The sequence below is a fragment of the Hypanus sabinus genome, chromosome 15, assembly GCF_030144855.1.
Source record: "Hypanus sabinus isolate sHypSab1 chromosome 15, sHypSab1.hap1, whole genome shotgun sequence".
NCBI lineage: Eukaryota > Metazoa > Chordata > Chondrichthyes > Myliobatiformes > Dasyatidae > Hypanus > Hypanus sabinus.
Window position 1 is genome coordinate 18,268,014 of NC_082720.1, and position 26,478 is coordinate 18,294,491.

Sequence of the window (26,478 nt, forward strand, 5' to 3'; positions counted from 1 at the left end):
AACCCCCTCCCTAAGTATTCCGTAAGCTGAACACGGGATCAATGGTGAAATTCCACATCCCCTATAGTGTGCCTGTGCAGAGCTCAGATGGGAGCAACTGGAGACCTGGTAAAAGTAGCAGAAGGAAGGCACAACATCCCAAAATGCCCACCAGGCTCATAGTGATCCCGCCCTCCAGCAAAGTTCAAAAGTAAGGACACTCTACAGTAGGCACCTCCGCCTAGAAAACCAAGAGGAGATTCGACAGAGGCGTTCAAAATTATGAGGGGTATAGATAGGGTAAATGCAAGCAGGCTTTTTCCACTGAGGTTGGGTGGGACTACAACCAGAGGTCATGGGTTAAGGGTGAAAGGTGAAAAGTTTAAGGGGAACATGAGGGGCAACTTCTTCACCCAGAAGCTCATGAGAGTGTGGAATGAGCTGCCTGCACAAGTAGTGTATACAAGTTCGATTTCCGCTTTCAAGAGAAGTTTGGATAGGTACTTGGATAGGAGAGGTATGAAGGGCTATGGTCCCAATGCAGGTCATTGGGAGAAAGCAGTTTAAATGTTTCAGCATGGACTAGATGGGCTGAAAGGTCTGTTTCCATGCTGTACTTTTCTGTGACTCTAAAACACTGGAGGGGTTTCAATAATTCTACCTCCACTGTATTGGCACGATACGTGAACAATTGTCCTCTTCCAGCTCAACCTCAAATGCTTCAGTGGAAGTTGGAAGAGCCACAGTCTCACAGCTCCGGTGACCTGGGTCCGGTTTTGACCTTGGGTGCCATCTGTGTGGAGTTTACATGTTTTCCACGACTTTCCTCCCACATCCCAAAAGCATGTGGGTTAGTGGGTTCATTGCTCACTTTAACTTCCCCCTAGGTAGAATCTGGGGGGAGTTGGCAAAAGAGGGGGGAGATTAAAATGGGGTTTGCACTAAATGGGTCTATATTTCCCCCCTTATAGCAATCTATCCCCAGCATTGAGTTTCTGGTTACACTCAACTATCCCCAAAGAACAATTGACTTCTAAAATACACCTCTACATGAACTCATGTCCAGGCAAAAGAACTTCCAAGAATACAAAGATGTTCACAAAGTTTTCCCAAAAAGGTATAACAACCTCACCAACCTCTGGGCGGTGATCTGAGATTCCCACTAGTTAAACTGGGGGGGGGGGGGTGCTCTCTACCATGGTGAAGTGGACCGAGCGCACTGCGTCTCCATGAAGCATCAGGGGAGGTGTTTGCAAAGGCAACATCGATCTTGTCGCAGCCACAGAACTGGAGTGGAAAAGAACGAGACTAGCTCAGCAAGGCGGCTTGCATGGGCAAGTCAGGCCAAAAGCCCTGTCTCTGTGCTGTATCATTCATCCCGGACCCGAAGAACATGGATCAGCAGCGCCGGTTCACAATGTTGCACCGAACCAGTTGAACTGATGAGGCCTAATCCTGTCTGCCAGCTCATGGTCCATATCCCTCCAGTCTCTGGACATTCGTTTATTTATCTACAGTATTTTAACACCTCTGTGGTTTGCGTCGCCACCACCTCTCCAGGGAGCGCGCTCCAGGTGCACACCGCTCTCTCTGTAAGAAACTTGCTCCACACGTTTCCTTTCAACTTACCTCCGTCTCCTCTGAAACGCATGTCCTGTAGTAATAGAGGACAATCTTAGAGTGTTTGTATAGTGGGTCTGCATCTGAGTGTGCGGTGCAGATACGTATTGAATGTCCGCAAATTGTGTGTCTGTGTGTGTGTGTGTGTGTGTGTGTGTGTGTGTGTGTGTGTGTGTGTGTGTGTGTATGAGAGTGTGAGAGTGTGTGTGAGTGAGAGAGTGTGTGTGTGTGAGAGAGTGTGTGTGTGTGAGTGAGAGAGTGTGTGTGAGTGTGTGTGTGTGAGTGAGAGAGTGTGTGTGTATGAGAGTGTGAGAGTGTGTGAGAGTGAGAGTGTGTAAGTGTGACTGAGAGTGAGAGTGTGTGTGTGAGAGAGTGAGAGTGTGTGAGTGAGAGAGAGGATGTGTGTGTGAGTGAGAGAGAGAGAATGTGTGAGTGTGTGAGTGAGAGAGGATGTGCGTGTGAGTGAGCGAGTGAGAGAGAGACAGTGTGTGTGTGTGTGAGTGAGAGAGAGAATGTGTGAGTGTGTGTGACAGAGTGAGAGTGTGTAAGTGAGAGAGAGAGAGAGTGTGTGAGTGTGAGTGTGTGTGTGAGAGAGAGAGAGTGTGAGTGTGAGTGTGTGTGTGAGAGAGAGAGAGTGTGAGTGTGAGTGTGAGTGTGTGTGTGAGAGAGAGAGTGTGTGAGTGTGAGTATGTGTGTGAGAGAGAGAGAGTGTGTGAGTGTGAGTGTGTGTGAGAGAGAGAGAGTGTGTGAGTGTGAGTGTGTGTGTGTGAGAGAGAGAGTGTGTGAGTGTGAGTGTGTGTGTGAGAGAGAGAGAGTGTGTGAGTGTGAGTGAGTGAGAGAGAGAGTGTGTGAGTGTGAGTGTGTGTGTGAGAGAGAGAGAGTGTGAGTGTGAGTGTGTGTGTGAGAGAGAGAGAGTGTGTGTGAGTGTGTGTGTGAGAGAGAGAGAGTGTGTGAGTGTGAGTGTGTGTGTGAGAGAGAGAGAGTGTGTGAGTGTGAGTGTGTGTGTGAGAGAGAGAGTGTGTGTGTGTGTGAGAGAGAGAGTGTGTGAGTGAGAGTGTGTAAGTGAGAGAGAGAGAGAGTGTGTGAGTGTGAGTGTGTGTGTGTGAGAGAGAGAGTGTGTGAGTGTGAGTGTGTGTGTGTGAGAGAGAGAGTGTGTAAGTGAGAGAGAGAGAGTGTGTGAGTGTGAGTGTGTGTGTGTGTGAGAGAGAGAGTGTGTGAGTGTGAGTGTGTGTGTGTGAGAGAGAGAGTGTGTGAGTGTGAGTGTGTAAGTGAGAGAGAGAGAGTGTGTGAGTGTGAGTGTGTGTGTGTGAGAGAGAGAGTGTGTGAGTGTGAGTGTGTAAGTGAGAGAGAGAGAGAGTGTGTGAGTGTGAGTGTGTAAGTGAGAGAGAGAGAGTGTGTGAGTGTGAGTGACCGTGTGACCGGTTCCTCTGGGTGGAGACGCCGGCACCTGCTCTAACGCAGTCACTGGCTGAGTATCGCCGTCTCCTCGACACGTGGGTGGGTGTGATATTGTAGCAATCCAGCGGTGACCGGCGACACAAAGAGAAAGGAGGGAGAGAGTTGGGGACGCGGACAGCGACGGGCTGTTCCTGAGCACCGAGGGAGAGCACAAGATTAACAGCCCTCGGTGACCTCTGTGTGTGTGTGCATGGCGTTCGCCTCAAGATGAGAAGTTGGGAAAATATTACCAACTAGAAGGAGATGTTTTGACCCAACATCAGACGGCTGAGACCCCCCCGCGGGCTGTCTGGTGAAGTTTGAGTGCGGATGTGCCGCTCCGGCAACGGGAGGGCGAAGCCGACGCGAGTGTGAGAGCCGACAGCGAGCGGCGGCGACCGGCCAGCGCCACAATGATGGTCCCAGGGGTCTCCCTCCTGCTTGCCCTGGTCGGTGAGTACAGCACCTCCCGGTAGGGTTAGCGAACCCCCAGGATCACTGCTGTTCTGGTAGCGGAATGAATTTTATACACAACATCAAATTCGGTTTAAAACGTTTCTCTTTTAGAATTGCAAAGCTTTTGTTTCGTGCTTTTCTCTTTTTCGCTCTTAGTCCAGTTTGAGAAACAGCAGAGATCCGCGTCATAAGATCGGGAAACGATTAAACGCTCTCTTTCACAATTTCTAGACGAGTAAATCGAGGCAGACTCTCTGACACGTTCTTTTATCCCGTCGCACGGGGTCGGTATTAATAAACCGGCGGGGCACACGGGGAGATATGAAGGCAGACGAATGTGAGGGGCTCCGGCACGGTACTTGGCAGCTGCCAACGCGGAAGGTGCGGTAGATCGGGTTTGGCGTCTCCGGAATCGGAAAGAACAAGAACGGTTCTGCCGTTCGTTTACTTCACTCTTTAAGAAAGTCGGAATGAGAATCATGGTGCTTATCATATGTCGTGAAATTTGGTGTTTTGCGGCAGCAGAACAGTGCAAGATGCAAGAAGTTACAAAGGTAGATTTAAAATTAACGCAAGAGAAAAGGAGATGGTGTTCATGGGTTCATGGACAGTTCTGAAACCTGCTTCCAAAAATGCTGAGTCTGGGTCTGTGGGCTCCAATACCTCCTCCCCGACCGTAGTAACAAGAATAGGGAATATCCTTAACGATGGATGCCGCTTTCGTCAGGTGCCGCCTCTTGAAGGTGTCCTTGATGTTGGGGCGTGTTGTGCCCGTGTGGGAGCGGGCTGAGTCTACAACTCTCCGCAACCTCTATCAAACCTGTGCATTGGAGCGTCTGCCCAACCCGTCAGAACGCCCTGCGACCGGTCAAGAACGCCCTCCGACCGGTCAGCACCCTCTCCTTCCCGTCAGAACGCCCTGCGACCGGTCAGCACCCTCTCCTTCCCGTCAGAACGCCCTGCGACCGGTCAGCACCCTCTCCTTCCCGTCAGAACGCCCTGCGACCGGTCAGCACCCTCTCCTTCCCGTCAGAACGCCCTGCCAACGGTCAGCACCCTCTCCTTCCCGTCAGAACGCCCTGCGACCGGTCAGCACCCTCTCCTTCCCGTCAGAACGCCCTGCGACCGGTCAGCACCCTCTCCTTCCCGTCAGAACGCCCTGCGACCGGTCAGCACCCTCTCCTTCCCGTCAGAACGCCCTGCCAACGGTCAGCACCCTCTCCTTCCCGTCAGAACGCCCTCCGACCGGTCAGCACCCTCTCCTTCCCGTCAGAACGCCCTGCGACCGGTCAGAACCCTCTCCTTCCCGTCAGAACGCCCTGCGACCGGTCAGAACCCTCTTCTTCCCGTCAGAACGCCCTGCGACCGGTCAGCACCCTCTCCTTCCCGTCAGAACGCCCTGCGACTGGTCAGCACCCTCTCCTTCCCGTCAGAACGCCCTCCGACCGGTCAGCACCCTCTCCTTCCCGTCAGAACGCCCTCCGACCGGTCAGAATGCTCTCCTTCCCGTCAGAGCGCCCTGCGACCGGTCAGAACCCTCTTCTTCCCGTCAGAACGCCCTCCGACCGGTCAGAACCCTCTCCTTCCCGTCAGAACGCCCTGCGACCGGTCAGCACCCTCTCCTTCCCGTCAGAGCGCCCTGCGACCGGTCAGAACCCTCTTCTTCCCGTCAGAACGCCCACCGACCGGTCAGAACCCTCTCCTTCCCGTCAGAGCGCCCTGCGACCGGTCAGAACTCTCTCCTTCCCGTCAGAACGCCCTGCGACCGGTCAGCACCCTCTCCTTCCCGTCAGAACGCCCTGCCAACGGTCAGCACCCTCTCCTTCCCGTCAGAACGCCCTGCGACCGGTCAGAACCCTCTCCTTCCCATCAGAACGCCCTGCGACCGGTCAGAACCCTCTCCTTCCCGTCAGAACGCCCTGCAACCGGTCAGCACCCTCTCCTTCCCGTCAGAACGCCCTGCCAACGGTCAGAACCCTCTCCTTCCCGTCAGAACGCCCTGCCAACGGTCAGAACCCTCTCCTTCCCGTCAGAACGCCCTGCAACCGGTCAGCACCCTCTCCTTCCCGTCAGAACGCCCTGCCAACGGTCAGAACCCTCTCCTTCCCGTCAGAACGCCCTGCGACCGGTCAGCACCCTCTCCTTCCCGTCAGAACGCCCTGCGACCGGTCAGAACCCTCTCCTTCCCGTCAGAACGCCCTGCGACCGGTCAGCACCCTCTCCTTCCCGTCAGAACGCCCTGCGACCGGTCAGCACCCTCTCCTTCCCGTCAGAACGCCCTGCCAACGGTCAGAACCCTCTCCTTCCCGTCAGAACGCCCTGCGACCGGTCAGCACCCTCTCCTTCCCGTCAGAACGCCCTCCGACCGGTCAAGAACGCCCTGCGACCGGTCAGCACCCTCTCCTTCCCGTCAGAACGCCCTGCGACCGGTCAGAACCCTCTTCTTCCCGTCAGAACGCCCTGCGACCGGTCAGCACCCTCTCCTTCCCGTCAGAACGCCCTGCGACCAGTCAGAACCCTCTCCTTCCCGTCAGAACGCCCTGCGACCGGTCAGCACCCTCTCCTTCCCGTCAGAACGCCCTGCGACCAGTCAGAACTCTCTCCTTCCCGTCAGAACGCCCTGCGACCGGTCAAGAACGCCCTGCGACCAGTCAGAACCCTCTCCTTCCTGTCAGAACGCCCTGCGACCGGTCAGCACCCTCTCCTTCCCGTCAGAACGCCCTGCGACCAGTCAGAACTCTCTCCTTCCCGTCAGAACGCCCTGCGACCGGTCAGCACCCTCTCCTTCCCGTCAGAACGCCCTGCGACCAGTCAGAACCCTCTCCTTCCCGTCAGAACGCCCTGCGACCGGTCAGAACTCTCTCCTTCCCGTCAGAACGCCCTGCGACCGGTCAAGAACGCCCTGCGACCAGTCAGAACCCTCTCCTTCCTGTCAGAACGCCCTGCGACCAGTCAGAACCCTCTCCTTCCCGTCAGAACGCCCTGCGACCGGTCAGAACCCTCTCCTTCCCGTCAGAACGCCCTGCGACCGGTCAGAACCCTCTCCTTCCCGTCAGAACGCCCTCCGACCGGTCAGAACCCTCTCCTTCCCGTCAGAACGCCCTCCGACCGGTCAGCACCCTCTCCTTCCCGTCAGAACGCCCTGCGACCGGTCAGAACCCTCTCCTTCCCGTCAGAACGCCCTGCGGCCGGTCAGCACCCTCTCCTTCCCGTCAGAACGCCCTGCCAACGGTCAGAACCCTCTTCTTCCCGTCAGAACGCCCTCCGACCGGTCAGAACCCTCTCCTTCCCGTCAGAACGCCCTCCGACCGGTCAGAACCCTCTCCTTCCCGTCAGAACGCCCTGCGACCGGTCAGAACCCTCTTCTTCCCGTCAGAACGCCCTCCGACCGGTCAGCACCCTCTCCTTCCCGTCAGAACGCCCTGCGACCGGTCAGAACTCTCTCCTTCCCGTCAGAACGCCCTGCGACCGGTCAGAACTCTCTCCTTCCCGTCAGAACGCCCTGCCAACGGTCAGCACCCTCTCCTTCCCGTCAGAACGCCCTGCGGCCGGTCAGAACCCTCTTCTTCCCGTCAGAACGCCCTGCGACCGGTCAGCACCCTCTCCTTCCCGTCAGAACGCCCTGCGACCGGTCAGAATGCTCTCCTTCCCGTCAGAACGCCCTGCGACCGGTCAGAACCCTCTCCTTCCCGTCAGAACGCCCTGCCAACGGTCAGCACCCTCTCCTTCCCGTCAGAACGCCCTGCGGCCGGTCAGAACCCTCTTCTTCCCGTCAGAACGCCCTGCGACCGGTCAGCACCCTCTCCTTCCCGTCAGAACGCCCTGCGACCGGTCAGAATGCTCTCCTTCCCGTCAGAACGCCCTGCGACCGGTCAGCACCCTCTCCTTCCCGTCAGAACGCCCTGCGGCCGGTCAGAACCCTCTTCTTCCCGTCAGAACGCCCTCCGACCGGTCAGAACTCTCTCCTTCCCGTCAGAACGCCCTGCGGCCGGTCAGAACCCTCTTCTTCCCGTCAGAACGCCCTCCGACCGGTCAGCACCCTCTCCTTCCCGTCAGAACGCCCTGCGGCCGGTCAGAACTCTCTCCTTCCCGTCAGAACGCCCTGCGACCGGTCAGCACCCTCTCCTTCCCGTCAGAACGCCCTCCGACCGGTCAGAATGTCCTCCGGCTGGTCAAGAACGCCCTCTGACCCAACAGAACACTGTCCGACCCGAATGCTCTCCGGCAGGTCAGAAACTTGTAAGAGTTTTTTTTTTGTCATTACCTAGTCTCAAACTCCTAATGAAACAGAGCATCTGGCTTGCCTTCTTCATGATGGCATTAATATGTTGGGCTGAGGATAGATCCTCCCCGATGCTAACGTTCAGGAACTAGAAGTTCATTGCCTTTCGATAAGATCTGGTGTGTTTCCCAGCCCACAATCAAACCTTGCTCTCGCTGACTGAGTGCAAGATCACTCAACCAGCTGACTTATCTCACTTGCGACAGAAGGAATTACTATAGTCTGGCATTAATACCTACACTATAAACTCCGCTCCAGGATGTATGCATAATATCAATTACCGTGTTCCATTTTTTAACTCACACCTGTGTATAATAGGTGTTATGTCACCTTTTTAAAATGGCACTACCAAGGATGTGCAGCAGCTTACTGGAAAGGAATTTTATTAAAAACATTGTTAATGACACTTTTTTTGAAGTAAATTGTGGTAAACTGTCACCGCAAGCAATGAAGAGGCGAGCGAACCCGAGGGATGTGCGCTGCAAAATTGGCACCCCTGGAGTTGGAGCCACGCTGGTTGGAGTGAACGATTCCGAGGGGAAAAGACAGCACGGAGGCATTCCGATGCCCATCCAGCTGGCCCGGGTGCGAGGGCGGATTGTTGTCAGGGCCGAGCCGATATGGAGAGGTCGAGAGCAGCTTCTTCGACAGCGAATCCCTGGGTGGTGTGTTCTAGGTCCAGAGCCATTTGCCACAGCAAGCCCCGGGTTCTAATGCGAGGTACAATATGCTGTTTGGACAGTCTTAATGTTGGCCTAGATTAGTGGTCGCCAACCCGTCGATCGCAATCGGCTGGTCGATCTTTGAGACTTCCCCAGCAGATCCCAAAAAAACATGAAAAGTAAATACACACACACTGTTGAGAGATTGTTTCCGGGTTGCGGGGTTTTAGTTCCGTTCTTTCTGCCCAGTGCGCATGCGTGTAGCTCCCGTGCACTACACAGTGTACTTCAGTGGTCCCCACCCACCGGGCCGCGAGGAAACGATATGAGTCAGCTGCACCTCTCCTCATTCCCTGTCACACCCACTGTTGAACTTGAATACGCGCGAGGTCATCAGTCGCCTGAACCCACTGATACCCTCGCGCCAGGGATGACTGGCGGCCTCGGGCGGCCAGGCAGGAAATGCCATCGCTACTGGCCTGGAGCGCGGACAGATAAACCTGTTTATCTCTAAACTTGTTTACCACACCGAATGTCCGTGGGGAAGCTGGTGCTAAAGTATTCACAGACGATCTAATTCGGGCTCAGGATTCTGTAAGTAGCAGAGCAGCTACCGCGCTGTGATCTACTGAAACCAACTTTTGTCGGCCGATAGATCCTACGGGGGGCCGGGCACATCCTGTCGCATTCGTCACTCAGTTGGTCACTCTCTCCGGACTGTGACCGCCACAGCCCCAGCACGGGGCACTCTGGTCCTGACCTTGTCCTCTCACCCCACCCACGACCAGCTGCACCTGGCCAAGATGGCTGGTGGTGGGCGGGCAGAGGATGGAGCTCAGACCCGGAGGTTGTCTAATGAGGCGGTGAAGCCCTCAAAACTGCTTCAGTACCTTGAGTCCAAGCACCCTGCACTTAAAGACAAACCCTTTGAGTTTTTTGAGCGGAAAAAACGTGAGCAAGCGGGACAGAGGCTAAGTGCCGAGAGCCATGAAAACTAAGTTGTGGAATAGACTGGACATAAGGAAGCTGCTTCGAGTATCGCTGTATTCTGGTCTGTTTAACACCTCCTCCCCACTCCATTCCGCAAGAATATTGTCAATATTAAACCGGTCCGCGGTGCAAAAAGGATGGGTACCCCTGGTGTTTATATATTATTTCTACTTCCGGGTTGTGGGGCTTTACTTCCGGTCTTTTCTGCCCCAGTGCGCATGTGTGTAACTAATCGATCTGGGATCGATCTTGCCTTTCATTATGGCCGAAGTAGGGGATCTTGGGCTTCAAATGGTTGGTGACCACTAGCCTAGATAGACTGGAAGCCAGGCTGTCAGGTGAGGTTGGATTGCTCTGGGTGCTGAGCCGATTTGGAGAGTTGAGAACAGCTTCTCCAGCTACAAAACCTATTCCCAGAGCAATTCACCATGGTGGGGCCAGGTCCTAGTGTGAGGTTCAGACAATTTAAACACCAACCCAGGTAATCTGGGGGCTCCCCTATCACAGCAGAGGCTGTGGGACTGCCCCTGACTGCTGTGCTTCGTGCCTGTGAACCTTGCAGCGATTTGCCCCACTATATGTGCTTGGAAGTGGGTACAGAGGAGATGTCAGGGGTAAGTCTTTTTATGCAGAGAGTGGTGAGTGCGTGGAATGGGCTGCCGGTGGCAGTGGTGGAGGCAGAAACGATAGGGTCTTTTAAGAAACTTCTAGATGGCTACGTGGAGCTTAGGAAAATAGAAGGCTATGGGTAAAGCCTAGGTAGCTCTAAGGTAGCGACATGTTTGACACAGCTTTGTGGGCCAAAGGACCTGTATTGTGCTGTATGTTTACTATGTTTCTATTACAATGAACTGAATACTGAAGGTTTGGGCCTACTCCAGGCTGCTCTTGGGATTTGGATCTAAGGACTCAAATTGGTTCTGAATGCTGTTGTTGCTTCGACTGTTCACATGATTCGTTTTGTGTTTTGTTTTCCTCTTTCTCTGTGGGTGCGGGGGCCTTAATTTGGCTCTTCAAGGTTCCTTGCTTTGTGACTGCCTGTAAGCAAACAAATCTCAAGTTGTATAACTTATGTATTCTTTAATAATAAACGCACTTTGAATTGAATAGTACCACAGCACCAGCACAGTGATGTCTGCACACCTAAGGCAGACCTCCTTCATAATAATGTCTTGTATTGAATCATCCATACCAAATTCCTACCCAATCATATCTGTACAATATGAGGTGAAGAGGTGAAGAAGGAATGTAAGGGGAAAGCACTTGGTATGAACATTGAATTCTCCAACTTCTGGTAATTCCCTCCCTCTCCCTTCCACCATCCCACTTTCACTCTGCCTCCTCTTCCAGCTGCCTATCACCTCTCTCATGATTCTGCCTTCTTCTACTACACATAGTGCTTTCCCCTTACATTCCTTCCTCACCTTTCCTGCCTATCCCCTTCCTGCTTCCCCTCCTCCACCCCTTGATCTGATTGGTTTTCCACCCTCCCCCCCACCTTCTTTATGGGGCTCCTGCCCCCTCCTTCTTCAGTCCTGACGAAGGGTCTCGGCCCGAAACGTCGACTGCTCATTTCAATGGATGCTGCCCGACCTGCTGAGTTCATCCAGCTTTTGTACGTGTTGATTTAACCACAGCATCTGCAGTGTACTTTGTGCTTAAGATGTATCATCACAGTCCCTAATCGCTTCTGAGTAATCCCATCTGTCCTCAATACTATCCGACATTATCCCCTATATAATACCATCTGTAGACCTGGCATGAATTGTGCCAATGACCTAATGACGGCAATCAGTTAGATGCAATATGCAGGAAACCACCTGCATGCCTCACACACACATCACTAGTAGCATTTGTACAATATCTCCAGTATTAAGCTGGAGCATTTGTACATTTGCAGAACAATATTGGTGGAGTGCCAGCAGGTTCGTGCTAAATCACCAGTGCAGTCCACATGTTACAAGGATCCTGTTAGACCCAAATAATATGATTGAGGCTACTAAAGGGTTAGTTGGAGCGAATGAGCAGGCCGTTGATAAGCTGACAGATGTTTCGTTCCAATCTAAGCACCTGGCAGCAGTCTGCAAGGGTCAAACTTCAACACTGCGATGTTGTAAAGAGTTTGTGCTCTAACCTTGACTTGTGTGCAAGTAAAGCAGCAGACAGAAGGTTTTCTTTGGTTGGGCTTGTTATTTTCACTCCTAATGTGGAAGTAAAACTCGGGAGAATGGGAAAATTATATTTCTGCTTCATAGCAACAATTGTGTGTGGATTGATGTTTTATATAAAGAAATCTCTCTTGTAAGTGAAATGGTACTTGAGTTATTTGTAGGATAGAGTACGATATTTTGTAACGTGGTGTGTCCCTCTGAGTCCCCCCGTATTAGCCTTTCACTTGTTTTGATATAACAGACTGATTTCTGTCAACTTTTGTAGTCTTATCGGCCTTGTTAACAAGTGAGGAACCAAGAGAGAAGGGTCCCCAGTAAGTGAGCAGCAAACCAGCTCCCTGATGGTTGTGTAGCTTCAGCTCTGCTCCTGAAATAGATTTTCAGACTATCGTAGCACAAAATGGTGGTGCCAGATATGGCAATGTTTGACTGTAAAATACTGCAGAGAGATATTAGGCTCAACAATGCTCAGTAGAGCATTAAAGTTGTCCTCCTGAACCGCTGAAGGCTGCTATTAAACTCAAATGGGTCCACAAAGGCTTTATGAGGATGATAACGATATCGGGGGGGGGGGGGGTGGGCTTTAACCGTAAGGAAATGATGGAGCAGCTGGGACTGGAGTGTAGGAGGCTGAGATGTGACATTAGAAATTTATAACATCATGAGGGGTATTAATTTGGTGATTGGTCAGCATTTTTTCCCCAGGGTAGGGGAGTCCAAACCAGGTTTAAATTGAGAACAGGGAGATCTATAAGGGAGCTGAGGGGCACCCTTTTCACACGGAGGCTGTTGAGTATTTGGGACGAGCACCCTGAGGAGCTGGGAGAGGTAGATACAAGTATGAAGTCTAAAGGTTATTTGGATAGGAAAGTTTTAGAAGGATATGGGCCAAAGTCGAACAAATGGGCGGACTCAGGCAACTTGGCTAGCACAGATGAGTTGGGCTGAAGGGCCTGGTAGGGCACTCAAAAGCTGTACCCACTAACTAGTGGGAGTGTTTAGGGACATCTTCAACCTCTCTGCTACAGTGGGAGATTCCCACCTGCTTCAGAAGAGCAACAATTGTACCAGTGTCCAAGAAGAGTAGGGTGAGCTGACTCGATGACTACCACCCAGCTGCACTCAGAGCTACTGTGATGAACTGCTTTGAGAGGTTGGCCACGGCCAGAATCTACTTCTGCCTAATCAAGGACTTGGCCTACTGCGCAATAGGTCCCTGTCGCTGCAATAGGTCTGCAGTGGATCCAGTCTTCCTGGCTTGATAATGACAATACCTACAGAAGGCCGCTGTTTATTGAGTACAGCTCAGCGTTCAACATCATCTTCCCCTCAGTACAAATTAACAAGCTCCAATACCTGGGCCTCTGTACCTTCCTCTGCAGCCATTTACTTCTTTGGGAGACCACAGTCTGTGCGAACCAGAGCTAACAACTTCTTACTGACAAACAACATCAGTGCACCTGAAGGATGCCTGCTTAGCCCACTGCTGTACTCTCTCTACACCCAGGACTGTGTGGCTAGGCACAGCTCAAGTGTGATCTATAAACTTGCTGATGACATGACTATTGTTGGCAGAATTTCAAGTGGTGACAAGGAGGCATATAGGAGTGATAGATCAGCTGGTTGAGTGGTGTTGCAATAACAACCTTGCACTCAAAGTCAGCAAGACCAAGGAATTGATGGTGGACTCCAGGAAGGGGAAGTTGAGGGAATGCACTTCAGTCCTCATCGAGGGATCAGCAGTGCAAAGGGTGAGCCGTTTCAAATTCCTGGGTGTCAACAGTGCTGAAAATCTATCCTGGGCCCAACATATTGATGCAATTGATGCCAGTGGCAATATTTCATCAGGTGTTTGAGGAAACTTGGTCTGTCACCACAGCCTCTTGCAAATTTCTACAGATGTACAACTAACTGGTTCTATGTTAGATGTGCAACTAACCATTCTGTTTACATCACCATCTGATATGGAGGGGCCATTGCATAGGACTGAAAAAAAACTACAGAGATTTACATACTCAGCCAATACCCTCATGGGCACTAGCCTCCCCAGCATCGAGGACATCTTCAAAAGTCAATGCCTCAGAAAAACCTCATCTATCAGCCAGGACATGTCCTCTTCTCATTGCTACCATCAAGGAGGAGGTACAGAAGCCTGAAGACACACACTCAATGTTTTAGCAACAGCTTCTTTCCCACCACCATCAGATTTCTGAATGGTCAGTGAGCCCATGTACACTACATTTTTTTCTTTATTTAAAAAAATTTTTGTACTATTTATTTTATTAAAAATATACATTTCTTATTGGAATTGATAGTTAAATTTGTACGTATTGCAATGTACTGCTGTGCAAAGACAGCAAATTTCACAATGTATGCAACGATCTTAAACCTGATTGTGATTCGATTCCATGCTGTGTAACGACGAGCCCGTGGTATTGTAGGAAAGATACTGGCATGGATAGAGCATTGGCTGATTGGGTGGAGGAGGCAAAGGCAGCCTTCTCTGGTTGGCTGCCGAAGACTAGTGGTGTTCCCAAGGGGTCTGTATTGGGACCTCTTCTTTTTATGTTACATGTCAATAATTTGAATGACAGAATTGATGGCTTTGAGGCCAAGTTTGCAGATGATATGAAGATAGGCGGAGGGGCAGGTAGTTGTGAGGAAGCAGTGAGTCTGCAGGAGGACTTGGACAGGTTAGGAGAATGGGCAAAGAGGTGGCAGATGGAATATTGTGTTGGGAAGTGTGTGGCCATACATCTTGGTAGAAGGAACAAAAGTGTTGACTATTTTCTAAACAGGCAGAAAATTTAAAAAATTGAGTTGCAAAGAGTCTTGGGAGTCCTCATGCAGGATTCCCTGAAAGTTGACTTGCAAGTTGAGTCTGTAGTGAGGAAGGCAAATTCATTTTGAGAGGACTAGAATACAAAAGCAAGGATTTAATACGGCGGCTTTATAAGGCACTTGGACTATAGTGAGCAGTTTTGGGGCCCTTTTCTAAGAAAGGATATGCTGATCTTCGGGAAGGTTTGGAGGAGATATAAAGGATTCTAGGAATGAAAGGGTTATCATATGAGGAGTGGTTGATGGCTCTGGGCCTGTATTCGCTGGAATTTAGAAGAATTAACCTATCAAATGTTGAAAAGTAGATAGAGTATATATGGCGAGGATGTTTCCTATAGTGGGGGAGTCTAGGACCTGACAGCGCAGCCTCAGAATAGAGGGACGTCCATTTAAAACAGAGATGAGGAAGAACTCCTTTAGCCAGAAGATAGTAAATCAGTGGAATTCGTTACCACAGACAGCTGTGGAAGCCTGGTCATTGGGTGTACTTAAGGCAAAGGTTGATAGGTTCTTGATTAGTCAGGGCATGAGAGGTCATTGGGAGAAGGCAGGAGAATGGGATTGAGAGGGATAATGGATCAGCCATGATGGAATGGCGGAGCAGACTCAATGGGCCAAATGGCCTAACTCTGCTCCTGTCTCTTATGGTCTTGTGGTCTGCAATCCCTCAATCAGACTACTGCACTTTCAGTAGTCCATTGCGTATAAAAATTGCCTGAAGCTCCCAATTAAATTTCAGCCTATTACTGATTCTCAAGGCTTGATTATTCTGCGCATTACCCACTTGAAATCCTTGATCAGATTTCATTCTATGACTTGCTTCCCAGGTTTCCATTACACTAGTGTTTCCAGTGTTTATTTTTATTTTTATTTGGAATGTAAAATTTTGAATTGTATATATTCATCATAGCTCCCCTAAAACATTTTTACGGTATTTTGATTATTCTTTTAAAATTGCTTTCAACACGTGTCAGGTGCTGTCAAGGCCAATACTCATTGTTGATTGTCCAGAGAAGGAAGTCTTGGTCTTCCTTTGGAATTGTTGCAATATATTTGCTTACAGCTACTAGCTGGATTATTTCAAGTCATGGTGTCATACAGCATGGAAACAGGGCCTTCGGCCTAACTGGTCGATGCTAGCCAATGTTCCCATTTGTCCATATTCCTGAACCTTTTCTATCCATGCACCAGTCAATTTAGTGTATCAGGGAATAATGTGGACTTGGTGGAACTTCGAAGAAATAATGTTATGTGATCTGCAAACTTTGAGAATGGCATAGTGGTTCACAGTGCCAGGGGCCCGGGTTCAGGCCTGACCTTGGGTGCTGTTTGTGTGGAGTCTGCACACTCTCCCTGTGACTATGTGGGTTTTCTCCAGATGAAAAGATTTCTTTGCACATTCCAGAGACTTGTAGGTTGGTAAATTAATTGGCCGTTGTGGAGGCGACTGGTGGAATCTGGGAATAGCTGATGGGAATATGGGGATAATAAAAATGGAACTAATGTATACTGTTCTTTTATTATGTGCTGTGTCGTATGATGTGGGCAATCATGGTCTTTCCATGATGTGATTGTTTTTGGCAATTTTTTCTGCAGAATTGGTTTGCCACAGCCTTCTTCTGGGCAGTGTCTTTACGGGGTGGATGACCCCCAGCCATTATCAATACTCTTCAGAAATTGTCTACCTGGTGTCAGTGGTCACACAAGCAGGACTTGTGATCTGCTGTAGCTGTTCCCATGGCTTCACATGACCCTGATCAAGGGGGCTAACCAGGTGCTATACCTTGCCCAAGGGTGACCTGCAGGCTAGTGGAGGGAAGGAGTGCCTCACACCTCCTCTGGTAGGGACGTAGTCAGGATGAACTTAGTAAACTGAAGGATGTTTCCTTGATGTACTTTCTATGGCTTTGAATTCCCAATCAGGTGAATCTTTCAAACAAAGTTAGTTTTAAATTGATAGGATAGTTCATACTCAACTAAGTAAGGTTTACAAGCTTCTGGGCTATTGTAGTGTCAAATGAACTGGAGCATCATTGATCAAGAAAATGGATAGTAGCACGACAGTTCTATTAGCATAGCTGTTCTTCATTTCTCCTATGACCTGAGCTCAATCCTGACCTTGGGTATTGAGTTACCAATTTTAAAAAAGTTATTTTAAAATACAGCACAGTAACAAGTCCTTCCAGTCCTTCGAACCCCCACTGCTTAGTTACACGCATGTGACCAGTTGACCTAGTAACTCGCATATCTTTGGAAAGTGGGAACAAAACCATGCTGTCACAGGGAGAACATACAAACTCTTTATGGGCAACGGCAGAATTTAACCTGGGTCTGGAGTTTGAATGTTCCTCCCTTATCTCAAAGCTATTCGAGATGGTAGATTAACTGGTCACTGTAAATTGCACTGGTGTGTAGGTGAGTGGTTGAATCTGGTGGGAGGAGATTAGTGTTGGGTTTAGTATTGGGATTAGTATTCGGTCTGTGTAAATCGGTGTTTGATAGTGGCCATGGACTGGATGGGTAGAAGGTCTGTTTGCTTGCTGTATGACTGTGTGACACCATGACATTCTAGTACAATGGTAGATAAGTCAAGGGGGCAATAGCTGTGCACACTGGTGCGTGTCTAGTGTCATGAGCTCCAGACTTCATTCTATAACCATAGTTACAGTTTGCTGTGGAGGGGAAGTCTAGTGTCTCTAACATCGGGCTAGCAGGCTGGGTAGCTCATTCCAAAAGATGGGGCTGGGTATTTTTTGTGGCAGGGAGAACTCGGCTTAGTGATTCTGAAACAAATAAGCACACCGTTCTGAAGCAGCCTCCTGCGGTCCCTTTTAACAATCACTGGTTTGCCTGCTCAATGTCTGGGTCAACTTGATGGAATGGGAGCTGTGAAGATCACCTTTACTTGCACTGGAAGTTCATGTTTGGGTCCAATAATGGCTTTTATTTTTACATTAATTCATTGTCTGACTCCATCCCCTCTCTCCAACCTACTTCCCAATCCTTACTCGGAGTTTTTTTCAATTCCTACCTCAATTTTACTCTTGGATCCGCTGTTCAGTGAATCCCAGAAATTCTGTTGAGCTCAAGAAACAATTATAAGCAAGTCACTGTGTAAAATAACACCTCAATTCTTAGTCAGAGGAGCTTATTTCCTGTTTCAGGAAGGTACAATGGGCAGCAAAATCATCCAAGCCAACATGGCAAGCACTGGTTCAGAATGTAGAGACCCGCCCCTCCCAATTTATGTCTGAACAATAGGTCCAAAGTTGAAAGTTAAATTTATTATCAAAGTACATATGTTACCATATACAACTCTGAGGTTTATTTCCTTGAAGGCAATCACAGTAAATACAAAAGACACAATAAAATTAGTGAAAGACAACAGGACAGACAAAAACCAATGTACAATTAAAAATCAAGCTGTGTCCATACAAAAATAAATAATAATAAAAAAGTAAAAATAATCAAAAATAAATATTTAAAGACCAAAAAATTAAAGGTCATAAACACATAAAATACCGGGAAACCAAAAACAATCCAACACGTTACAGGCTCCTGCAGCAGTTTAACCCAATCTGATTAAGTACACAGGAACAATCAAATAGCAAGCATTATTCACTAAAATCTAGCTTTAAAATACAATCTCATAAAAGACACCTTACCTTACTATGAATAGAAGCCTGATCCAGTTTAGAGTCAGCCTCCTACAAATTATATTACAACCAATCCATTATTATGATAGGACAATCCATAATAGCTGTCTGCATATAATATTACAGGATAAACAAGCAAGGACAACTTACTTAATAGATGTACTGTTATCATTCCAAATGCACATGGCATATAGAAATCAATAGGTGAAAAACACCAGAAATATGCTGAATTAAAAGAGGAAATTGAAAGACGATGGAACAAGTACAGGGTGTACATTGTCCCATTAGTAATATCATCCCACAGTCACTACAGAATAGCATTCAACAGTTACAGCTATACAGCAATAACTCTGTAAATCTCCAGGAAGCCACAATGCTAAACACCACTAGCATAGTCCAGAAGTTCCTAGCAGGACTGAAGGGTTTCAGCTCGAAAAATTGACTGTACATTTTTCCATAGATGCTGCCTGGCCTGCTGAGCTCCTCCAGCATTTTGTGTGTGTTGCTCGGATTTGCAGCATCTGCAGATTTTCTCTTGTTTGTGGGGACACACCTGATCCAATTTTAGAGTCAGGGTCCTCCAAATGATATTACAACAGATCCATTGTTACTGATAGGATAATGCGTAATAACCATCCGAATGTAATATTACAGGATAAACAAGCAAGAACAACTTAAGTAGAACATAGAAATCTACAGCATGTTATAGGCCCTTCGGCCCACAATGTTGTGCTGACTATGTAACCTGCTTTAGAAACTGCCTAGCATTTCCCTACTGCATATTTTCTGAGTTCCATGTACCTATCTAGGAGGCTTTTAAAATACCCTATTGTATCTGCTTCCTCCACTGCCGCCAACAGCCCATTCCACGCATCCACCACTCTCTGTTTGAAAAACCTATCCCTGACATCCCCTCAGTACCTATTTCCAAGCACCTTAAAATTATACCCACTTGTGTTAGCCATTTCAGCCTTGGGAAAAAGCCTTTGGCTATCCGCACAAAAAATACCTCTCATCATCTTGTACACCTCTATCAGGTCACCTCTCATCCTCTGTCCTTCCAAGGAGAAAAAGACCTATTCTCATAAGACATGCTCCCCAATCCAGGCAATATCCTTGTAAATCTCCTCACCCTTTCTATGGCTTCCACATCCTTCCTGTAAGGTGACCAGAACTGAGCACAGTACTCCAAGCGGGGTCTGACCAAGATTGTATATAGCTCAAGGCTCTTGAACTCAATCCCATGGTTGATGAATGCCAACCCACCATACGCCTTCTTAACAACACTGTCAATCTGCGCAGCAGCTTTTAGTGTCCTATGGACATGGACCCCAAGATCTCTCAGATCCTCCACACTGCCAAGAGTCTTACCATTAATACTATATTCTGTCTTCAAATTTGACCTCCCTAAATGAACTACTTCACACTTACCTGAGTTGAACTCCATCTGCCACTTCTCAGCCCAGATCTGCACCCTATTGATGTCCCGCTGTAACGTCTGACAACCCTCCACACTGTCCACAACACCTCCAATTTTTCTTTCATCAGCAAACTTACGAACCCACCCTTCTACAGTTGGCCCTTCTTATCCGCGAATTCCGCATACGCGAATTCAACCAAACGCGAATGCTAAAACCTGGAAGTGCTTTTCCAGCACTTGTTGTCTGAGCATGTACAAACTTTTTTTCTTGTCACTATTCCCTAAACAATGCAGTATAACAACCATTTTACATAGCATTTACATTGTATTAGATATTATAAGTAATCTAGAGATGATTTAAAGTATACGGGAGGGTGTGCGTGGGTTATCGTGGATCGGGATCGAAAAAAATCATATGTTCTCTTACTAAGTAAGTTGGAGCAGGTACATCCAGTTTTATTTAGCATCAGTTAGTCAAACGTTTGTCTTAGTACATAGTATATAATTTACCTTTCTATGCATATAAAACACGTAAGAATGTATGTTTCAGCGCCGGGCTCCAGTTCGATCCAGTCACAGACCGCTCCTGCGTGTGCTCTCCGTCGTGCTGGGTTGATGTGGAGGATGAAAAACCCAAAACCCCAAAACCCAATAATTAAACCACTGTGTTGCTTAATAATTATAGCTTTCATCGGGGCAGGGCCTTTCTCACTTTATCCTTTAAAATTGTTCCAATCGTTGACCGACTGTAGCCTAACGCTTTTCCAATGACCGATGGCGTTTCACCTCTTTCCGATCGCTTTACCATTTCCACTTTATTTTCAATCGTGATTGTGATTATTTTTGGGAACAGAAACACTGTGGATTCAGATCTCTGACACCAGGTTCTAACATCCACAACACTGAGATAGGCTAAGTAAGGTCTTTGGTTCCGCTGGGTCCTAAGGTTCACTGCATTGAGACAGGTTGAATAAGGGAATTGAGCATCCGCAAGGGGTCCCGGAACCAATCCCTCGCAGATATGGAGAGCCGACTGTACTTCTTCATCCAGGTCTTTTATAAAAGTCGTAAAGAGGAGGGGTCCCAGAACAGATCCCTGCAGAACACCACTGGTCACCGACCCCCATGAAGAATATGAACCATCTACAACCACTCTTTGCCTTTCGTGGGCAAGCCAGTTCATGGGATCTCCTTGGCCCCCATGCCTCCTTACTTTCTGAAGGAGCCTTTCATGGGAAAACTTATCAAGTGCCTAGTGAAATCCATATACACTGCATCGACTGCTCTACATTCATTAATGTGTTTTGTTCTATCCTCAAGGAATTCAAACAGGCTCGTAAGACATGAGCTGCCCTTGACAAAGCCATGCTGACTATCCCTAATCAGATTATGTTTCTCCAAATGCTCATAAATACTGCCTCTCAGCATCATTTCCAACAACTTGCCCACCACTGAAGTCAGAGTTACTGATCTTTAATTTCCAGGATCTGTTTCCCTATCTGCTCCTTGATATCCCTGTTACTATTGGGTGGCATATAAAAAACACCCAGTAAAGTTATTGACCCCTTCCTGTTCCTAACCTCCACCCACAGAGACTCTGTAGACAATCTCTCCATGACGTCCACCTTTTCTGCAGCAATGACTTTATCTCTGATCAACAGTGCCACGCCTCCACCTCTTTTGCCTCCCTCCCTGTCGTTTTTGAAACATCTAAAACCTGACACTTGAAGTAACTATTCCTGTCCCTGAGCCATCCAAGTCTCTGTAATGGCCACCACATCATATCTCCAAGTACTGATCCACAGTTGAAGCTCATCCGCTTTGTTCACAACACTCCTTGCTTTAAAATAAACACATCTCAAATCTTCGATCTGAGCGTGTCCCTTCTCTATCACCTGCCTGTCCTCCCTCTGTCACTGTCTACAAGCTTTCTCTATTTGTGAGCCAACCTCCTCTTCCCCAGTCTCTTCAGTTCGGTTCCCATCCACAACAATTCTCGTTTAAATTCTCCCTAGTAGCCTTAGCAAACCTCCCCGCCAGGATATTGGTTTCCCTGGGATTCAAGTGTAAACCATTCTTTTTATACAGGTCACACCTGCCCCAAAAGAGATCCCAGTGATCCAGAAATCTGAATCCTGCCCCCATTGGAATCCCTCAGCCATGCATTTATCCTCCACCTCATTCTATTCCTATCAAATATGAATGCAGATGGTAGGTCAAATATGATGGCAGAATATAGCATTAATGGTAAGACTCTTGGCAGTATGGAGGATCAGAGGGATTTTGGGGTCCGAGTCCATAGGACACTCAAAGCTGCTACGCAGGTTGACTTTGTGGTAAAGAGGGCATACGGTGCATTGGCCATCAATCGTGGGATTAAGTTTAAGAGCTGAGAGGTAATGTTGCAGCTATATAGGACCCTGGTCCAACCCCACTTGGAGTACTGTGCTCAGTTCTGGTCACCTCACTACAGGAAGGATGTGGAAACCATAGAAAGGGTGCAGAGGAGATTTACAAGGATGTTGCCTGGATTGGGGAGCATACCTTATGAGAATAGGTTGAGTGAACTTGGCCTTTTCTCCTTGGAGTGAAGGAGGATGAGAGGTGACCTGATAGAGGTGTATAAGATGATGAGAGGCGTTGATCATGTGGATAGTCAGAGGCTTTTCCCCAGGGCTGAAATGGCTAGCATGAGAGGGCATAGTTTTAAGGTGCTTGGAATTGGGTACAGAGGAAATGTCGGCTAAGTTTTTTTATGCATAGGGTGGGAATGCATGGAGGTGGAAACGATAGGGTCTCTTAAGAGACTCACGGGTGGCTATATGGAGCTTAGAAAAATAGAGGGCTATGGGTAAAGCCTCGGTAGTTCTAAGGTAAGGACGTGTTCGGCACAGCTTTGTGGGCTGAAGGGCCTGTATTGTGCTGTAGGTTTTCTATGTTTCTAAGTCATCCCCACAATTGCCAAGGTCTTTTCCCCTGGTGAATACTGAAGCAAAATGCTCATTAAGTACCTCCACTGCCTCCTCCTCTGACTCCATGCACACGTTTCCACTATCGCACCCGACAGATCCTGTTCTCACACGGTTCATCCTCTTGCTCTTCACATACCTGTAGAATGCCTTGGGGTTTTCCTTAATTTTGCTGACCAAGGCCATCTCATGACCCTTCTGGCTTCCTTGATTCCATTCTTAAGCTCCTTCCTAGCAACCTTGTAATTTTCTAGGGCTCTAACAGTATCTAGTTTCTTGAACCTTTTGTAAGCTTTTCTTTTCTTCTTAGCTAGATTTTCTACATCCTTTGTACACCATGGTTCTTTAACCCTACCGTCCTTTCCCTGCCTCAATGGAACATACCTATGCAGACTCCATGCAAATGTTCCCTGAGCATTTGCCACATTTCTGCCATGCATTTCCCTGAGAACATCTGCTCCCAATTTATGTTCCCAAGTTCCTGCCTAATAGCATCATATTTCTCCCTTCTACAAATAAATGTTTTCCCAAATTGTCTGCTCCTATCCCTCTCGTGTTTTATGGTGAAGACAATAGAGCTGTGATCACTACCACCAAAATGCTCTCCCACCGAGAAATCTGACACCTGACCAGGTTCATTTCCCAATACTGGATCAAGTACTGCCTCTCCTCTAGTTGGGTTATCTACATATTGTGTCAGTAAATCTTCCCAAACACACCTAACAAACTCCACCCCATCTAAACCCCTTGTACAAAGGAGATGCCAATCAATATTAGGAAAATTAAAATCTCCCATCACAACAACCCTATTATTATTGCACTGCTCCAGAATCTGCCTCCCTATCTGCTCCTTGATATCCCTGCTAGTATTGGGGGGGGGGGTCTATAGTAGAGTTATTACCCCTTTCCTGGTTCTGACTTCTACCCATACTAACTCAGTAGACCATCCCTCTATGACTTCCTCCTTTGCTGCAGCCATGACACCATCCCTAATCAGCAATGCCACACCCCCAGCTCTTTTGCCTCCCTCTCTGTTCCTTTTGAAACATCTAAAGCCTGGTACACTCAGCAGCCATTCCTGCTCCAGAGACATCCAAGTCTCTGTAATGACCACAACGTCATAGCTCCACGTACTGATCCATGTTCTAAGCTCATCCATCTTGTTTATGATACTCCTTGCATTAAAATAGACACATCTCAAACCATCAGGCTGAGTGTATCTTTGCTCTAACATCTGCCTATCCTTCCTCCAAGCTGTCTCTCCTTGTGCTCCAACCTCCCCATCCTCTGCATCTTCACTTCGATCCCACCCCGCCCTGCAAATCTAGTTTAAACCCTCCCCAACACTATTAGCAAACCATCCCACCAGGATATTTGTTCCCCTCAGATTCAAGTGCAACCCCTCCTTTTTGTACAGGTCACACCTGCCCCTAAAGAGGTCCCAATGATCCAGAAATATGAATCCCTGCCCCCTGCTCCAATTCCTCAGCCACACATTTATCCTCCACCTCATTCTATTCCTGTACTCACTGTCACATGGCACAGGCAGCAATCCCGAGATTACTACCCTTGAGGTCCTGCTTCTCAGCTTCCTTCCTGACTCCCTGTAGTCTGCTTTCAGGACCTCCTCCCTTTTTCTACCTATGTCATTCATACCGGTATATACCGTGACCTCTGGGTGCTCATCTTCCCATTTCAGGATACCTGATAGATATAGCCATTCCAAACACACATAACTTACAGAAATCAATGAGCAAAAATCATCAGAAACAAGCCGAATTAAAAGAGGAAATTGAAAGACTATGGAACATGAACAGGGTGTACATTGTCCCAATAGTAATATCTACCACTGGTTTTATACCAACGTCACTGCACAATAGCATTAAACAATTAGGCCTACATAGCTGTGTTATGTAAATCTCCAGAAAACCACGATACTAAACTGCATTAGAATATTCCTACAGTTCCCAGCATTTGATGGCACTTGCAAACAACATGGCCAAGGATGACATCCTTTTGACAGTTCACAAAACTCACTTCTTTTCTTCTTCTTTCAAATGTGGTTCTGCTACTGTTGGAGCCTGTGATCTACGTTGTGGTAGTGTGGCCTCACGCTGATTGAGTGATCTGGTGTTCTGCTGCCTTTGAGGAGGCTCGGTGAGGTTTTGAGTGAAGTGTGCAGACTGAAGACCAAGGAGCCTGGGAGACTTACACCGACTCCATTACTTGCTGATCTCACCGGTAAAGCGGAGAGGTAGATTGAAATCAGTGAGGTCGAGAGTGGAAGGCGAGCGGGTGTTCAGTGCCATCTGCCTATGGGTGGCCAATATCATCCCCACCTCGCGCCCGCTGCTCCCAGAGGAAGGTGCTGGAGTGTGAATCGTCCATCTTTCTCTCTCCAGCTAATCCTAGAGGAAGGTGCCGGAGTCTTGGGTCCTGTGCAAGGTTTAATCGATGCAGTTTGTGGTTTGGACTCTGTGATGTGTTTCTGGTTTACAGCTGCTCCTTTTTTGTTGCTATTTTTCTGGCATTTTGATGAGGACAGACTGGCTCCAGATCTGGCAGGTGATGAAGAGCCCAGCACTAGATTGAACTGAGCTGAATAGGCCTGGACTATTTCGATAACTTAGTGGTTTGGTGTTTTATATTCTATTTTCTAGCTTTTATCGTCATTTGCATGATTTGTTCTTTTTTCACTTTGGGAGTGTGATGTTTTTCTTTGAACGGGATCCATGATTTTCTTTGTTTTGTGTTTTGTGGGAAGATGAATCTCGGAGTTGTATACTGCACACATACTTTGATAATAAAAGCATTTTGAATCACTGGATCTTTGAATCGAGAAATGAGTGTGATTAGCTATGCCCATACCTCAGGTTTTACCACCTAGAGCTGAGAAAAATTAAAAATACAACATCAATAAATAAATAAATAGATGAATAAATAACCAATACGTATAGAGAACATGACGGGGCAAGACATTGAAAATGAGTTCATATGTTGGGGGAACAGTTCAGTGATAGGACAAGTGAAGTTGAGTTAAGTTACCCTGTCTGGTTCAAAAACCTGATGGTTGAGGGGTAATAACTGGCGGTGTGGCTCCTAAGGCTCCTGTACCTTCTTCCTGATGGCTGTAATGAGAAGAGAGCATGCCCTTGGTGGTGGAAGTCCCTGATGATGGACGCTACTTTCCTGCGACAGCGCTCCGTGTACATGTGCTTAATGGTGGGGAGGGCTTTATCCGTGATGGACTGGGCCGTATCCACTACTTTTTGTAAGTTTTCCGTTGTTGTAGTGTTTTGGGTGTGAGCTGAGTGTTACTATTGATTGCGTGAGCTAAGGATCATTGATTCAAGGTGTGAAGTGAATGCAAAGATAATTTGGACTTTTTGCTCACTGCCTCTTGAGTTAGCAATGCTGTAACAATACTGCTTAAAGTGAAAAACGCAGCCTTTGTCACAATGGAATCACGTGACTGGTAATACCCCAGATCACAATAATTTGACCAACTGACCAACCACTGTAAGCTGTGGAATTTGCTGGTGAGGGTCATCGACATGTTGACCTATTTACTTTTCATTCACTCAGTCTCTGTGGTGTAACTTGCTGGAAGCTGGTAATAATGAGGAAGGGCAAAGGGACTGTCTGCAATCTCAGTGAAAGAGAAGCAGAATAGCTTTAGCTCAGAGATTGAATGACTGAGAAACAGAGGAAAGAGTGAATTAATAGGCAAATTAAAATTCAAAAGAGAAATAAAGAAAAGGACTAAAAGATTGGTTATGAGAGAGAGAGATAAAATGTTAAATATAAACTATGAAATCTAAGAACGATTCTGTCCTGAAACTTCAGCTCAACGTATCCAATTACAGTTCGATTACAGTTGTCCTCCTGTTACAAAGGCAGCAAAATGTTTAAACATAAGAATTAATTCTGTGCAATTCTAGCAATTTTTTGAAGTTATGGGGAGGCTAAAGCTGGTCTGCTACATGATTTCAGAG

At 47.9% G+C, this 26,478-nt stretch overlaps 1 protein-coding gene across 1 annotated transcript in view; it reads left to right on the forward strand.

Moving 5' to 3' along the window:
• Positions 1-3,100: 3,100 nt before the first annotated feature.
• Positions 3,101-26,478, forward strand: part of LOC132405333 (GDNF family receptor alpha-4-like) — a 57,163-nt gene continuing 33,785 nt past the window's right edge. The window contains exon 1 of the mRNA XM_059990051.1: positions 3,101-3,489. Within this exon, the coding sequence (XP_059846034.1) occupies positions 3,450-3,489 (40 nt within the window). The 5' untranslated portion in view covers positions 3,101-3,449. The remainder of the gene's footprint in view (positions 3,490-26,478) is intronic.